We start from the raw sequence: 18439 nt of genomic DNA, 5'->3' as shown, positions 1-18439 counted from the left end.
TCCAAATTTCTCAGTATCATAGTGATTCTGAGCTTATAGTAATTTGATAATCTCAGTGGAATGTTATTTGAGTGTAATAAAATGACTAATAAACTAGTAGAATCATGAGAGTACATATTAATTTGTAGTCATTTTTCATCTTGCTTATGATTCAACTCACTCCTGCATGTTTCCTCTACCTAATGAATCTGTACTTGCCATTGGTCCCTCATTTAATAAGCATTGCATATTCCCCAATACTCTTAATAACCAGCAACATGAAATGCTGATTTCAGACAATAACAACTATAACCATCTGCTGCTTCTTCACTATTTTTTCTTCCATATTCTACTGAATACTCACCGACTATTGTGAGCTTCAGAGATCACTCTTCAAAGCACAGCAGACAATCAGTAAAACAGGACCATGGAGGAATGATTGAGATATCTGTTTCCACACCAGAGTTGAGCAAAAGGATCAGGCAAATGGTCTCTAGACCCATCTGCAGTCAATTCTGAGTTATAGTAGCAGAACAACTCCGAAAAAACTCCATGATGGCTCTTCAAAAACAGCACCAATGGCAGCAGCCAGGAACTGTAAGCTTGTTTTTTGTTCTTTTGCCAACTAGCTGTGTGCTATTGGTCAAGTCACTTTAGTGCACAGAATTTGATTTCCTCATCTATGAGATGAAAGAATTAGACTAGGTCCCCTAACAGAAAACCAGTGCATGTCTCTTAACTGTCAGCTGAAGGCTCCCCTTTAAGAATGGCTGAGATTCCCAGGAAGAAGATGACTTGCTTAACAGCGGCATCCTGTCCATCCGTGGCCACTGCCAAAACAGCAACCTGTTCCAATTTCTTTGCTGTCTTATGTTGGGTTCCTTGCAAACAGCCTCTGAGATGGTCTGAGTGCAGGTGGTTTATTGGAAAATACCCTTGGGATCACCTTATGAAAGGCAAGGAGAGAAGGCAAACTGGACAGAGAGAAGGTGGTCTATGATGTAGTTGCAACATGGGACTCTGCAAACTCCATGGGGCGCTCTGGACCCAAAACGACCCTTCAGAATTGTCCCAAATTGTACCCCTGCCTAAACTAGTCACTGCATGTGGCTCCCCGCTCCCTCAACCTCCCTGTCTTGGATGAGAGTAATTTCTGGAGAGGGACTGGGCTGTAAACCTTCAGTGGCTAACACAGTGCAGCCGGGCGCAGGGACATGTCAGTCCTGAAGGGGCCATCTGTACAGACAAGTAGGGCAGCCACTCTATTCATCTCAAATCTTCTGAAAGTAAGGAAAAAAATGGGAGAAGTATGATGGGGAAGAGAGAAATGGATTACAATGAAACACAGCTAGACTAAGAAAATCAATTTTAGTATCCCAAAGCCTTGCTATCTGTATGACCTTAGCAAAGCTGTTTTATTTCTTTGCGCCTCAACCTCTTTGTCTGGAAGGTGCTCTAAGGTCATCTTCACCACTATAACATCCATAATTCTACTCAGTATTTCATTCTTGGTCAATGTCCCATTTTGTTACCTACCACAAAGCTTACAAGTATTCCTAACAGGGGAGGGCCATCAAAAATCTCCAGTAGCATTTGTAAGTTCATCTTTGTTGAACGCAGAGATGATCTTCAGCGACAGCAAAATTTAAATCTACACACTACAGTGAACGCACAGCTATCCCAAGATTAAATTAGATTTGCAGGCAGCAACTTGGGAATTTCAACATTAGATTGAATACAATTATTCAGTTACTTGTATCTTTATTACCCATGCTCCCCCTTGTGAGGCAATTTTCCTTATTGGAAGTAAGGCAACCCCAACCAAAGCATTTTAAAATGATCCTTTTCCTGTTTTTATTAGCCAGTATCAAAGAAATGACTATTTGAAGCACAACCAAAGGGAGGGAATTGGTTTTTTATTGCTCAGTTCATGTCGTTATGGCTTCAGGAGTGCAGAAAGACTCCCCAAGGAAATACTGCCTCTCCAAACAGGCTTGCAGGGTAATCAACAGGAGAGGTCTTTCAAGAGAGTGAAAAAAAAAAACAGAGAGAAAACTATTAAAATATAATTAAATAAGCAAAGTGAATGCAAAATAAAATGTGAAAAGTATGTTATTCAGAACAGAAATGTCATTTCTTGAAATTTATTTCAGAGCAGTATGCACAATATACATTATCCAAATGAGGCTACATAAATCTTTTTGACCAGCGGAGCAGCTGTTGATCTTTAAAAATAAAAACTAAAAAAACAAATATGAATGTTGCCTATGAATCTGCACTGACATCTGGCACTTCAAAATGAAGGTCACCCAGGCTTGTGTCATGCAGAGTAAAATCCCCTCCACCAATGAGACATCACATCCATCCATCTGATCTGAACATACATGCAGGAAACAAACTAAAACATACAGCTGCAGGCAGATACCACATCACAGAATGATTCCTTCAATGCAGCCATTCCAAGTCCTCTGTTCACAAGGCAGTTGCCTTCACCTCAAGTTCCAACTCCAAAGGCTCACATCTTGGGCTATTTTCTTCTTCTCTAGCTTGATTATTATGGTGATCCTTTATCTGCAGCTGTTCCTCTAATGGATATCATGTTATTAAAGAAACAAATAACGCTTTCATTTTAATTGTACTTCTTAAATTCCTTTTAGAAAGATACTGTATTTCTTACCACAGATAGAAAAAAAAATGAAAACAATGGAGTTTGCTCAATTTCTAGGAAAGGGTTATTTAAATCTATTCTCATGTATGTGTGCGTGTCCATACATATTACAGGTCAATATTGTTCCTTTTTTTTCTTATATTGGTTATTTTGCTTCTGATTTTAGCAATGTGTGCAGCTGCAGCTAGAGGCAGATCTACTAGACATCATTCCAATCACACCAGACACACAATATTTTTCTGTATTTTGTAAAACAAAAGATAAAACTAGAGGTGCAAAGCCACATTTGATCAATATGAATCTAAAAGGATTCATAAGCCTAAGACTCTTTAACACAGAGAAAGAACATTAAGCCAAAGAAATATTTTATTAATTTAAAGAACAAATCTTTTCTAGATTAATGATTGACTGAAGTTTCCATATAAACCCAATTTCCAAGTCAGATAAAACGAATACTACAAAACAACATAATTTTCAATAAAAAATACATAGTAGATTCTACTGAATACTGATCATTGAAAATAGTTAGGTCAACAATACTGTAAATGGGTGAGGCCGAAGAGTCTTCAGCAACTGTCTTCAGCAATTCTTAAAAACACATAATTCATTTTTCCTTAAATATACAAGCAAAACTATTTTCATCTATAAGAGGATGTAATTATGTCGATAAAACTAAAGTTCCAAACTAGAATATCCTCAGAAAAAGACATATGTCCAGAGAAACTTCTTTTTACGAGGATAAAATGTCCAAGTTCAAGAAAGGTTCCCAGAAAATATGACACGGCTATTCATAGGGTTTTTTCCTAGACTCAATAAATATCGTGGCTATAGATCCATCCTTATTTATTCATTTAACAAAACTATATTGAAGACCTACAGTGTGAGGAGGGTCATAATCACATGAGTATGCAAATATGGAAGGATGAGCAATGAATAAACACAAAAGAATAGAAAACAGTAAAAGAAATAGAGATTAAACTAGAGGATAGTGAATGGAAAGTAAAGCAATTAAAGACCAAATGAGTAAGATGGATTTCCATTCAACAGTGATAGAAAAACAATGAGTTCTGATATCAACTCATCCTAAAGGGCTTACCCCAGGACCTAAACACTTCCAAAGAACTCTGTGAAATGCAGATATTCAACAACAAAGGATAGGAGAAGACTGAAGAGAATAAAGACTCCGGTGATGCTGAGGGTCCCCAGTTTTAGAGCTGATTCTCTGATCTTCCCAATAGTAAAATAACTTTCTCTTAATGTCCCAAACAGAATTTTGCAGAGGAGGGAGCCCCTGCTGAGTTGTTTTAACCAAGAAGTGTACTCTAATGAATAATGTCATTTTGTCATGATCTTTTGTCTTATAGTAATTCACTCTGCATTCTCATAATAATTTACCACTTCAAAGCTGCACTTCTGCGTTGTGGCCCTGTGTTTTGAGATGACCAGTAAGGACCCAGACTTCTCTATTCCTAATAGAGTTGCAAAAGTGATGAAAGGATCCCCACTGTTCTTTGCAGGTCCTTATTTTCATCTGCCAAGACCTCAGTTTCCTCACCTATAAACTGACGATAATGATAGATGCCCCTCCCACCATTCCTGTGATGATAAATGAGATTAATTCCTGAAATGCCTTATAATTTACAAAGCAATTTCACAGACACAATCATGGAGAAGCCTGGGCCAGGGACTGGTGAGAAAGAAGGGCAAATTCTCCTATATACGTTGAGATAATTCCCCACAGCATCTGCTGTTTTAAATTTGTAGCTTTGAAACCAGAGGAAAATATAAGGTATAAACTCTCAGCTATTTAGAATAGAAGTTAAATGTGTACACTCTTCTCAGCCCTCCATGAGCTTTTGCTTGTGTGTAGGCACAAAGGCTACCCCAGGAAAAGGGCTGTTCCAGCGCGAAGATCAATTAAAAGTTACTAATGTCCTGGAGAACCTAGAGAACAGCCTCTCAGCTCTACTTTCACTCTGTGAACTCTGAAGGATATGCTCATCATTTTATATGCTAAAGTTATTAGACACTGGATAATCTGCCAATTTGTCAGCAGACTGTTTCCTAATGAGCAGTTAATTATTCTTCTGGAAAGGGAGCGAAATGAGTTAAAAGTTTCCCTCAGAAGATGCATTTCATTTTTTGATCACCTAGCCCATAAAACTGTCATTTGGAGGGGGCCACTTCTCAGTCGCTGCAACTCTTTTAAACACACAAACAAAACATAGATTGGGAAAGATTTGGGCTGCAACCAAAATGAGGGCGATGGGCAGGGTGAGGAGGGGCGTGGTCTCCAGAGCAAACATGGGGAAATCCGGTGTGACTCGGTCACACACCAGCTGTGTGCCCTGGGTAGGGAGTCGGCATCTAAGCTTCTGTGCGGGTAACTGTAAAGTGGGATCGATCATCAGGGCCAGCCTCATTGGCTATCTTTAGCACTACCTGAATGACTTAAGGTGCTCTGGGAGCAAGTGGCACCTAGTAAGTGCTCAATAACTGCTAGCTATGATTATTAAAATGATTGAAAATGGAATAAACAGCAACAGCCAAGCTTACCAAATACCCATTAATAATCATTTTTGTCCCCTAAGTTTTCTTTTTAAGAAAAGAGAGTTAAGTAGAACATTGATGTTGTTCTTTTTACATTAGAGGGCAATTGATGCTCTAATTCCCAATCTCCCTGAATTTATCCTCTTCTCTCCTCTCCTTATTTTTATGCTCTCTCTTCCTCCCCTCCCTTCTTCTTCTTCCCGGGGTCTGAGTTACCACTGACAGCTGGAATGTGTAAGACCTGCCCTTGGTCTTGGACTTAACCAAGATGCTTCCACTACTTGACCCCAGTACTCAGTAGAACCAAAAGGTTCAACTTCACATATAAGTAGACTTTTCCTGACTTCTCCACCTTGCCAAAAAGTGGCTTACTTGCAGCAAAAGCGCCAATCCACAAATATCAGAGAAATTCCTGAAATTTTTCTCTAGAAATTTTGACTCCCTTTCCACTGCTACATCTGCACGGAAACTGCAGCAAAGGAATTTACCACAGAAAGGGTAGCAAACAAAAAATGTTTTAATAACATTTCTACACATTGCTCAAGGCTTCTACAGTTACAATTATGAGTTCACGCAGTGCTAACAACTGTTTTTCATTTTGTTACTGGTTTAAGAACTTAAAGAGGAATTGATAGAATGAATACATGTAATTCACAACGTAATGGAGATTTGCAGTTCCAGAAACAGTCTACACTTCTTCAACTACGGAACAGGGAAAATGCTGACCATGTGCTTGTTTTTCATTACCCAGGAAAATTTAGAGATGGTCAGTGATTATTCATGTCAAAAGTTTTAAAGCTGTCCCTCTCTGGGGTGTTAACTAGCACGTTTTAGAAGTAGCTGCCCACCAGCTTCCAATATTATTCTCTGCAGTACACAGGCTGGGGAAGCACCCAGGCAGGCCAGGTTTTTCTGCCCCTTTGCTGAAGCACACCATGGTCCTCACTTACATGGAACCCACAGGAATCACCTTCCATGAACCAAGCCATATGAGAAATGGAATATGATGGTTTTGAGGATAACCAGGGAGAATCTCTAACCAAAATATTCAGCTTCTCCCAAGAGCCTATGCTCTACTTCCTCCCAGCTACTCACTTTTTTTTTTTTTTTTTTTTTGGTTTTGGGGTTTTGTTTTTAGAAAACAGGCATATCTTTTACACATTTCAGGAATTAAAGACGTTGTCCAAGGTTGTCATTATTTAGAGGGTAACTCAATTCTTAGGCACACTTCCCACTTCTCACTCATGTCCACATTTAGCACACTGGGGAAGTAGAGTCTTTCTGTGAATCGGGAAGATTATCTTGTTTGGAAATCACTGGCCTCCATGCCTAGCTTCTCAATTAGCCTCTGAACTTCCTTAGAGTACATCTTATTATATCTAGAGATTAATGCAGGAAGAGATGAAAGAGGAGATCTGAATTTCTGTAGCTACAGCAGGAATTAAAAAAAAAGAAAAAAAAAAAAAGAAGCTACATTCTGAGGAAGTTCCTCCAACACTGATTTTATTACCAGGAGGAAGAACTGCCACTCCGCCCCTCCCAGCAGACCCTGTGCTATACAGAAGTGCCTCAGAGCTCCCTGAGGAAGATGCCCTTTTCGTATGGTTCTAGTCTGTAGCTTCTAATCAAATATCACTGACCAATAACATCAATTAAAAGTCTTATCTTGAAGTGAAAAAATTTATTCAAGTCATTCACCATAAACACAATTAAGGGTCTTGCTTCAAGTTTAGTAGATCTACGTGTTTTAGGGCAGTAATAAAAGTAACAATAACACTGTAAGTTTAGTTGGTATCCATTACTGCACTGAAAATAGGAAATCATTTATCAAATCCAATTTTTGGTGCAGGTTATCTCCCACCAAAGGCAAGGAAATAAATTGGTAGATTTTCAAAATTAATATCTAAATATATTTAGATAGATATAAACACATATGTATAATACACTCACATGCATAATTAACCAAGAAAAAGTGAGGGAAGTATTTTCTAATCAGTAACTAATATGACAGAGAAAGAAGTACTGACAAGAAAAAGTAGCAGCCTGACTTAGAACTAATAACCCTTCGTCAAACATAATCACATGTGATAGAATGTTTCCTAGGGAACATGGTTCAGGGTCAGATAGCTGATCCCCTTACTCAATGCAGAAATCTCTAGCACAACCTCCTCCACTGTGATTACCACCTTCCCATTTGAGAGGGCTCACTCTTTCCTTAGGGAGACCAGCTACGATTTGGGCAGCTCTAATCACTAGACAGATCTTCCTTAGACAGAGCCAAATATAACTTCTTGTAACTTACATATATTCTTTGTTCAGCACTCTGAAGTCTAATTTTCTTCATGACAGCTCTTCAAATGTCATTTTCTAAGGTACAGATAATGTCCCAACTTACGATTTTTTTAACTTTACCATAGTGCAGGAGCCCATGCATTGAGTAGAACCTGTACTGTGAGTACTCATACAACCACTCTGTTTTTCATTTTCAGTACAGCATTCAATAAATTACAGAAGATATTCAGTACTTCATTATAAAACAGGCTTGATGTTAGATGTTTTACCCAAGTGAAGACTAATGTAAGTCTTCTGAGAATATTTAAAGTAGGCTAGGCTAAGCTATGCTGTTGGGTGGGTTAGGTGTATTAAATGCATTTTTGACTTAAGATATATATGTTTTTTGAGATAGAGTCTTGCTCTTGTCGCCCAGGTTGGAGGGCAATGGTGTAATCTCGGCTCACTGCAACCTCCACCTCCCAGGTTCAAGTGATTCTCCTGCCTCAGCCTCCTGAGTAGCTGGGATTACAGGCACCCGTCACCACACCTGGCTAATTTTTGTACTTTTAGTAGAGACGGGGTTTCACCATGTTGGCCATGCTGGTCTCGAACTCCTGACCTCAGGTGATCCCCTGCCTCGACCTCCCAAAGTGTTGGGATTATAGGAGTGAGCCACCGCGCCCCACCTGACTTAAGACTTTTTTTTATTGGGACATAAGCCTGTCATAAGTCAAGGAGCATCTGTATATAAGTATCTAAATTTTATTTATTCCCTTCATCCATTCAAGAAATTTATTCACTCTAGATTTTATTCCAGATGCTGTCACATATTTTATTACATCCCTAAGGCCATCTTAAAATGCATAATACCTAGAAAGTTCTACCAAAAAGCCAGGCAAAGTTATCTAAGCAGCTTTCAGAGACACCAGTGGACATGGCCTTAGGACAAAAGTGAATCTGAATACTCAAAATCAATCCAGAATTCATTGTTTCAAAAGGCAAAGAGAGTTAAGACAGTTTATGTGAGTTGATTTCCACGTGACAAGAAAAGCTACCTCTATTTTCTGTTTTGTTTTAAATGTGCAAAAAGATTCCCCAAATCTCGAAAAATATCTTCTCATTGTTAGACCAAAGATGGTATTGTTAGCTGCACTAATGCTTTTATTTGAAACTAATAGTGGAACAGTATCACTTATCTCTGACTTGCATCAGAATGAAATTAGTCACTAGAGGCAAAAGATGAACACCTAACTCTACTCAGAACTAGGGTGATTTTTTGAGATATCTTAGGCCAATATGCATATATCCAATAAGTCAGGCAGCATTCAGTAGTCAAAGTAATAATAGGATATTACCTTTGAAGAGCACGCCCTGGGCCTTCTCCTCCCTTCCCTTGAATGAAGTCACAAATTATGTGTTATAAATGGATGAAACATATTAGCAAAGAATCTAGTATGCCCAGTGGCCAGACTGACCCTGTTGCATTGTATTAATAGCTGACTATAGAAGACGGATAATGTTATACTTTGTGCAAAATGATAAATTTATGCCCTCACACTTTGCAAAGGAGTGAATGATTGTGCCCTCCCAAAATTCATATGCTGAATCTCTAATCCCAATGTGATAGCATTTGGAGGTGGGGCCTGTAGGAGGTAATTAGGTTACAAGGGTAGAACCCTGATGAATGAGATTAGTGCCCTTAAAAGAAGAGGCCAGAGAGTTAGCTTGCTCTCTTTCCCTCACAGCCATGAAAGAATACAATGAGAAGATGGCAATCTACAACTCATAAGAGGGCCCTCACCAGAACCTGTCCATGCTGGAACCCCAATCTCAGAATTCTAGCCTCTAGAACTGTAAGAAACAAATTTCTGTTGTTAATAAGTCACCTGGTCATGGCACTTTGTTATATAGCAGCTTGAACTGCCTAAGACAAGCATAAACTGTGCAGAAGCCCCCCTTATCCATAGTTTTACTGTTCAGTTTCAGCAACCCATGGTTGTATTTCAAAAGCAGTAAATAAACATTTCCAGAAACAGACAATTCCTAAGTTTTAAATTTTGAGTTATTTCCAAGTAGCGCGATGAAATCTCACACCATCTTGGGAGGTCCAGTACCTCCACAGTGTAGACACTTCCTGCCCTAGAGTCACGGAATAGCCATCTCAGTGATCAAATTGACTGTGGAGGGATTGCAGTGCTTGTGTCTAAGTCACCCTTATTCTACTTCATAATGGCCCCAAAGTGCAAGAGGAATGATGCTGGCAATTAAAATATGCCAAGAAGTCATAAAGGGCTTCCTTTAAGTGAAAAGTTGAAAGTTCTTCAGGAAAAAAAAAAACAAAACATCGTATGCTGAGGCTGCTAAGATCTACAGTAAGAATGAATATTCTATCCATAAAATGTGAACAAGGAAAAAGAAATTCCTGCTAGCTTTGCTGTCTTACCTCAAACTGTAAAAGTGAGAGCCACCATGCATGGTAAGTGCTTAATTAAGACGGAATTAAATTTGCGGGTGGAAGAAATGGACAGAAACATTCAGATGACTGCAATCAGGTTCGGTATTCTCCAAGTTTTAGGCATCCACTGGGGTTTTTAGAATTCATCGCCAGCGGATGTGGGGGACACTTGTATGCCCCTCAGTTTATCACAGTGATTAAAAGTAGCAGCCAGCATGCTACCTGGATCCTCAAAGCTCAGCCCATCACGTCCTTCAGGTCTTGATCTAAATGCCAACTTTTCAGTAAGGCTCATGGTGCCTGCTCTAATTAAAATGTAATACCCTCCGCCCATATTCCCAATCATCTTAATCTGACAATTTTCTTTATTCAGGGATCTTAGCCCCTTATAGTGTACCACATGGTTTACTGAATTACTGTGTGTGGGTGTTCGCCATCCTAGTTCCCCTTCCTCCCAACACATAAGCTCACATACACACAAGCATTTGCAAATGACAAGGATAGGACCTTCATCTGTTTACTGACTTACCCTAAGAATCTAAGAGTCCCGGGCCCATAGCGGGAGGTAAAAAGTTAACATATATTTAAGTTGAATGAATGAATAAATGACTCTGGGCTTAGATAGAGCTGGCCCTGGGTCCCCATTCAGCCTACACTCACTGAATGACCTTGGGAAAATGATCATCCTCTCTGGTCCTATGTTTCCTCATTAGTAAAATGTGGAATCTACAAGTAACTACCCCATAAGATCCTTGCGAGGATGAGGTGGGTCGCTGCATGGCAAGTCCTTAGAATTATGCCCGGACATAGAAAGCTTTCACTAAATGTTAGCTGCCATTGTTATTATAATTTCAAGATATGTTTCCTGAGGTGGCAATGGATTTGTGAAGATTTATGCTTTCAGGCAACTGGCTCTCCTCATATCTGACAGCACCGATCTGAGACAGAAAGGAATTCACTGCCCTTGGTAGAGCAGCAGTTACCAAGGATCTCGCCCCTTCCCTGTGGTCTCTCATCAGCCCCAATTCAACAATGTCCTTGGCTTTGCAAAGAAGCTGTTAACAGTGCAAGTGGTACTGCCTCTGACCTGCTGAAGCAGAATAAACAAAACATTGAAACCACTAAGTAAGTGATGGTGAGGCTCAGAAACCTTAAAAGGCAGGGAGAGCAACTTCTCTTTTCCTACTTGAACTGAGATTTATTTGGCTTAACTGGAGTCAAAGCTAATGGTTCTAATGACTTTGAAGCACCCCAACTTATTCTTCAGATTTCTACACATGGACTTACACTTTATGAAAGAAGAGATATACACATACAAAAAAATCCTTCCGTAAAAGAATTTACCAGACCATACTAATCACGTAGACATTAGCTTTATCCCTGGAGTAAAATCCAAGTCTCTCTAATAGCATTAGAAGATGGGGCTGCAAATTAGACCAATAACCCGAATATTCACTAAGGATTTAGGAAAACAAAACGCTTTGGAAACACTCATTATAGATTCACACATACCTTTGATCTATGGAGAAAAGCAAGGATTTCAGGACTGGTTGAATTAGAAGAGGAGGCGGGAGTTCATGAGCAAGACAGTCACGAAAGATCAAAAAGGATGACAAAAGTGGGAGGAATATTTACTGATTTCTTGGCAATAATAGTCTTAACTTCCCTGTTAGTTATGTCTTTCCAAATTTAATCTCTATGAAGTGGTCCCTTACAGCATTATAAGAGCAAAATGAAATGAATGACTACACATTCAAGGAATAGATAATAACAAGTAATTTCAATAAGAAATTTCTCTCTTCACTTTAGAGAACAAACACCCTGGAGTTGATGCTGAAATTAAATTTTTAGACTCCCAAGTCAATGCTCTGTACTCTACACAATAAGTTCTCTCAACTTTAACATGCATGCGATAAATGATGGAGTAGTTTTGCATTTTTGACAAGCTCCCAGGTGATGCGGACAGCGCTAGTCCTTGGAATACACTGAGTTGGAAGCCTCTGCCCCATTACATCTGCTAAGGTAAGCCTCGTGAATAATTGTTTTTAATGAAAAGGTATTTTCCAAGAGCAGAAGAAAATGAGATTACCAACAGAATACTGACGTGTTAAAAGTTCTAATAATTCAACAATATTTGTAATATTCAACAAACATTTGCACAGCGATGTCAACTGTCATTAATAAGTAAAATATACTTCAGTTGCAGATTTTTGAAACATACGTAAACACTAATATTTTATAGTAGAGCTACCTATTAAAAGAAAAACTTCAGCCAAATTGGATTTAAAGGAATTTAATTGAGCAATGAACAATCTGCAAATCAGGCAGCCCCCAGAATCACAGTGGACTCAGAGAGACTCCAGCACATCCACGTGGTGGAAGAAGATTTATAGACAAAAAAAGGAAAATGGCATACAAAAATCGGAAGTAAGGTACAGAAACAGCTGGATTGGTTACAGGCTGGCGTTTGCCTTATTTAAACACAGTTTGAACACTCACCAGTGTATGACTGGTTGAATATGGCTGCTGGGATTGGCCAAGACTCAGCTTTTGTTTTGTTTTGTTTTGTTTTTTGACACGGAGTCTCGTCCTGTTGCCCAGGCTGGAGTGCAGTTGCATGATCTCAGCTCACTGCAACCTCCGCCTCCTGGGTTCAGGCGATTCTCCTGCCTCAGCTTTCCGGGTAGGTGGGATTACAGGCATGCGCCACCACGCCCGGATACTTTTTGTATTTTTAGTAGAGACAGGGTTTCACCATGTTGGCCAGCCTGGTCTTGAACTCCTGACCTCAAGTAATCTGCCCACCTCGGCCTCCCAAATTGGTGGGATTACAGGTGTGGGCCACCGCGCCCGACCTCAGCTATTGTTACAGGTACATATGCCTAAGTTAGGTTTTCAATCTTGCCTAAGTATTAAGTTAGGTTGCAGTTCATCCACAAGGACTCAAATATAGAAGTACAGAGTACTTCTCAAGCCATATTTATTTTACTTTAATAAATCTCTCACTGTATTTTATTGTTATGCATTCATGGATAATTTCCTCCTTATGATGGAGATATACCATACAGAAAATCCACTAACTCTATAAAACTGTCTTAATTTTCAGTCAGCTTTGATAATAAAGATACTATGTCTAGGGGCTGCTTTTACTTTCTTTGAAATGTAACATTTTAGATAAGAAAGATGGTACTGCCACACCTGAGCCCAGCAGGTTATTTGCAATCTACCATGGAATAACAAAGTTGACCATAACCCATTACATATATTACATCCCTATTTGGGAGGAGCCACAGTATAGCTGGGAGTTAAAGAAGAAAAAAGAAGGTCATGTTACTTCTATTTCTGTTTTCCTCACCTGTAACAGAGGAATCTCGATGCATTTGAAGAAAGTTGATGAAAACTAAACACAGTGTGTACCTCTAGCCAAAACTCACAGTTACCTTGTAAAGCTTCCTATTGGTCCTCTTGAATCAGCTGAGCACAAGAGGTTTTTCCTATAAAAAGTCCACAGTGCATCTAAATCTGATCCCAGTGAAATTTCACTTCGGCTGAAGTGAAAATGCAGAGGTAGCATTTAAGGATAACAGCTGGAGAACATTAGTTCCCTGTCTCTCCTTTTCTCTCCCAAGGGTTGAAAATTCTGCTGTTCAGACAGGAAGTCGTCATATACCACACACTGCACAATACGAGAATGCTGGGATAGAAGAACAAGTTGCAGAGGATTAGAAGGGCTGGGGCGGGAGGCGGGTGGGGTGGGGGCAGGGGACTGTTCAAGAAAGAACTCATAGCAGTGATTCTATGTACCTCTTGGGCTGTCTTTTTCCCCCGACAGTGTTCAACTAGCATACACCCAGAATTGACAAGCACATGCTGCAATTATATCCTGAAAGCTTTTTAATAACTCAGTAAGAAGGCTTAATCACTTACTTTTCCACACATTTTTATAATATTAACTCTGAGACGTTTTGGGGAGTGGCCCAGATTCTCCAATAATCTTTTTTGGCATACTTTCACATTTGCTATCTAAAAAGGCAGCCTTTAACTTTAAAAAAAAATTTTCAAAAAAAAAAAAAAAACTCAAATCACTGCCTAAGACAAGGAAATATACATACACACACACACACACACACACACACACACACACATACACACACATACACACGCACAAATGGAAGTCAAAACATGATGATCTGGAAAAAAAGAATGACTTAAACAAAAGGTTCTTGTGGATATGGTTTTTGTAGGGTCGGTTTCTGCTGTAATTTCACAAAACTGCTGAGAAACGAGGAGAGACACCCACATTCTGTGGCCACAGCTCAAAGTTTCGAACAGGGTGATAAGAGTTTCCTCCAGGCCACAGGCTGAATAGCTAGCCTGCATTCCTACCAGTCTGCAAGCGCTGGCCCCTCCTCTGTAACCAACTGTCCTCTGGGGGCGGGCTGTAAAACTGACCCAGTCTCTTCTACTCCTCTTCAGCCAAGACCACTAGACACAAACCTTCTTAACTTTTGAACTGCAGAAAAATGCCTTTGCCTTATGCGTATCAGGGGCTAACTGTTAATTCGGATACAACCCTAAGGTTTTATGCAGAGTGGGAGGAGGTAGGAGAGAGGAGGGAGAAGCCAACCCAGACATCCATCATCCTTTTAGGAGTAGGTGGAGTTTAAAGTTTCCCCAACTTCCAAGTTCCCACTTGACAGGCAATATTTCTGTGCAATTTCCAGCCCCACGTAACAGATGGTCCTTTGCCCGTCTCCAGCCCCGAGAGAGCCCAGACAAAGCCCCCAGCCATTCCACGCCTCGCAGGACTGATATGTGCTTAGTTTCATGAAGCTGTCAGAGCAGGGGCAGCGAGCAAAGAATGGAAACTTAACTTCTCCTTTCAGAAGTTTTTTCTGCTACAGTAGCGTCCAGGGGGCTGGAGCACAAAGGCCCGGGAAAGTTTTCACTGAGTTATTTTTCAAAAACGTCTTCCGCCATCTGCCAAACCATCATCTCCTAAACCCCAGATGCCCAGTGAAGGAAGGTTGAGGCACATGTGCTCAGAAACAGCAGAGATGCAACTTGAGCCTTCCCAAAGACAAACTGGGAAGCTGCTTAAAGAGACCCCCACGGCGGAAAAGCATTCTCCGGGCGCCTGACCTACTCATTGGTCACTCACTGCCAAAGGCTAAGGTGGTGACCCAGACAGGGTGCCAAATAGGGTGCGTCACGGCCGCGGGCGAGAACCTCCCTTCCCAGCCCGGAGGGCGAGGGAAAGGGGAGGAGGGACGCGATCCGGGAGTCTGAGGACGGGCGGCCCACTCACCCTCACTGCCGTACTGTTTGCCATTGTTCGCGCCCATCCTGTAGCCGTCATGCCCGCCGTCTCCCGGGACACTCCATAGCTGCGGCGCACCTCCTGCGCGCTCGGCCCGAGGAAAGCCCGCCCGACGGGACCGTTAGCTGCACATCCCCCCCCACGCTCCGGGGCCGACCTCCGGCCTGGGGAGGTCCCCGCACTCCAGTGGGAGGGGGTGCTGCGTCCCCTCCTGGCACCCCTGGTGGGTCCAGGCGGGGCCGGGCACAGCCGCAGCACTTAGAATCCGCGCTGGGGGCCGGCGGGCGCAGCGCCGCGCACAGCCCGCGCCCCGGGGCCGCCCAGAGGCTCGCCGCGCCGCCGCCTCCGGGTCCCCATCCGCCCGCCCCGATTCCCTCCGGTGGGCGCTGAGCCGGGCGGGCCGCTGGGCTCCGCGGCTCGGCCGCCTCCTTCGGCTGCCCCTGCGCGCCCGCGGCTTCCCCGGGGAGGGCGCAGCGGCCACTTGTTGCGGGTGCCCGGAGCCAGCGAACACTGACGGCCCGGCGCAGCTCGCCCGCGGGCCGGACTTTTGTTAGCGCCAGGCGCCTCCTCTCGCTGCCCAGCGTCAATCACAGCTGGAGCCCCGGGGAGGAAGGCCGGCCCGGAGATGCGCGGCCTTTTAAAGGGGCAGCGCGCCTTTTCGAGGCTCCGGCTCCTGGCCCCAGCCTGGGCACCGGCTGTGCGCGCCACGCGCGAACCCTTCGGAGCGAAGCAACGTCCTGCTGGCTCTGTTTTACTGTTGTTCTTTTACAGGCTTGGCCCCCAGTCTATAAGATGAACTTCCAGGCGTCGTTTGGAATCCTTTGGGTTTGTCTGCAAGTACAGCCTATTTTAAGTGCGTGGGCATTTAAAATAAACACGCATCGGTATCTGATTCAGACACCTTTCAGGTGTATGCGTTGGCATTCTCCTGTGACTTCCCTGTTTGGAGACTGGGGCGGAGAATGGAGGAGAGAGGGAGGGAAAACTTGGGGCGACTTAGCAGGGAATCGGTCCTAGGAGAGCCAGACTTTCCCTGCCCCGCCCCGGTGAAGGAGGTTTCCTGGCTCAGAATGTTTAGCAGCTTCAGAGCCAGGAAATGTATTTTCTCCTTGTTACTGTGATTTTTTTTTTTTCTTGTGGTTGGTGTTATCCTTTGTTGAAAACATTATAACGTCTTTTGGAAACTTATTTGGCACTTCTATAGCTTTAAAAAGGCCCTTTGGTGTTCCCTGCATTAAACAGAAAAAGGAAATTCTGCTTAATGTTTTATTCCCTTTTCATGTAAATACCTAGAATTTTATAACATTACATCCTAATAAAGAGCAGGGCACTCACCGTGCAAATTTCTTTGTAGTGAGGCAAGCATACAGCAGTTTTTCCTTATAGATGTTAGATGTTGCAAATTAAATTAAATGTGTATATTGATGCATACATACATAAATATGCGTATATAGAGATATACATAATGGATATATGCATATGATGCGTGAATACAGAACCAGGCGTTTTGTAATTACGTATTTCTTAAAAGGCTTGTGACGACATGCAGAAATTGTTAGTGATTTAACTTCTTATAGGTTCTATTTGGGTAATTTCCTTTATTTGCTACAATTTTCCTTCGTAACAATGGGATAAAACGTCATGTTTCAAGATTTTTAAATCTAGATATCATGTCTTGAAAGAAAAAATAATAATGTTTTCAAGAATAGGATCAAATGTTTTGTATTGTGCTGATGTTTCCACTGTCCCGGTCCAAAGAGATGAAAGACTGTATTTTAATTCATCTTTTAATATCTAGAATCCAGCACAGTGGCCAGTAATATGTGCTTCCTACATGGCTGTCGAATTATATCTAAAACCTGTGTCATAGGCCCTAAAGAATTAGGTAGAGATATCAAAAATTTGGAAGAGTGAGTTATCTCAGATTCTACCTGAAAGCATAAATCCAATCTAGAAAGGAGCTGACATGTACTTTATCTTCATGCAAAAGCGAATTTCTGCTCACCTGGTCTGTATTAGTTTTCTGTGGCTTATAACAGAATTCCTGAAACTGGGTAATTTACAAAGAAAAGAAATTTTTTTGGGGGGGGGCTGAAAGATCCAAGCTCAAGGGGCACATCTGGCGGGAGCCTTCCTGCTGGTGGAGGCAGCACATGGGACACCACACAGTGAGGTGGCTGAGCGTGCTAGCTCAGGTCTCTCTTCCTCTTCTTCTAAAGCCACCAGCCCCACTCCGGTGATAACCCATAAATCCATTAACCCATTAATCCATTAATCCATGAATGGATTCATACATTCAGGAGGCAGAGCCCTCATGACCCAATCCCCTCTTAAAGGTCCCACCTCTCAAAATTGCCACATTGGGGATTAAATCTCAACATGAGTTTTGGAGCAGACAAATATTCAAAGTATAGCATGGTCTTTGTGATTCTTCTGTCACCATGCAGGGAACTTACCCTGGATCTGATCATTTTGGAGGCATATTTGAAAATAAACTGGGTGTAAAGTAGTAGAAAAGGAAGCTCTTCTTGAAGTTTGATGTACAGTTGACAATTTGCTTTTTTTATGCTATTATTTCCCTGATGGTCTCAGTCTCTCCCTTGCAATTTACAAATCGGAAAACGAACAGCAGAAACTGAGGCTTGAAGAGTTAAATGTGTGGAGTCACCCAGATGGTAAGTGCCAGATTGATTCAGTTTCTCAGTTTCTCAGTTTCTCTTCTCCCCACGCCACTGCCTCTCTGGACCTGGCCATTATTCAACTGGGAGTCACTGTCCTCCCTTTTCGATTGGGTCTCGTTTCAGAGTCTTTAATATCAAATTAAAGCCAACAGTGAAAAGTAAATTATGGTGACCAGCTACATGTATCTTTCTTGAAATTAAATTCTGTAAATGTTCTTCAAAGCTTTATTGCCTACTCTAATGGGAAATGGAGATAACCCATTTTATGAAATTCCAGCTTAAAACAAAATAGAAAAAATACTTGATTTTTAAACATCCTTCTGATCATAGAAGTTGATAAAAATGCATGTTGTCCTATTCACTATAAGAGCCACACACAATTAAGCAAAACAAAAAGAAAAGCACTATTCCAGCTACAAATACAGGCCTATTAATGTTTATATATTTTAATTTTCAAAATTAAGATATTGTACCAATGTCTTAACCCAAAATTCCAAGCTTTTTACCTAGCT

At 41.5% G+C, this 18439-nt stretch overlaps 1 protein-coding gene and 1 pseudogene across 1 annotated transcript in view; both read right to left on the bottom strand.

Moving 5' to 3' along the window:
• Positions 1–15769, bottom strand: part of FBXL7 (F-box and leucine rich repeat protein 7) — a 434724-nt gene extending 418955 nt beyond the window's left edge. Inside the window, exon 1 of the mRNA XM_032135457.2 lies at positions 15235–15769. Within this exon, the coding sequence (XP_031991348.1) occupies positions 15235–15271 (37 nt within the window). The 5' untranslated portion in view covers positions 15272–15769. The remainder of the gene's footprint in view (positions 1–15234) is intronic.
• The window catches only part of LOC116456732 (actin, cytoplasmic 2-like), a 64077-nt pseudogene continuing 60919 nt past the window's right edge, over positions 15282–18439 (bottom strand).

The sequence above is a fragment of the Hylobates moloch genome, unplaced genomic scaffold, assembly GCF_009828535.3.
Source record: "Hylobates moloch isolate HMO894 unplaced genomic scaffold, HMol_V3 SCAFFOLD_17, whole genome shotgun sequence".
NCBI classification, from domain to species: Eukaryota; Metazoa; Chordata; class Mammalia; order Primates; family Hylobatidae; genus Hylobates; species Hylobates moloch.
The sequence above is the reverse complement of the archived record's forward strand: the minus strand, read 5'-3'. Positions and strand labels throughout refer to the sequence as shown.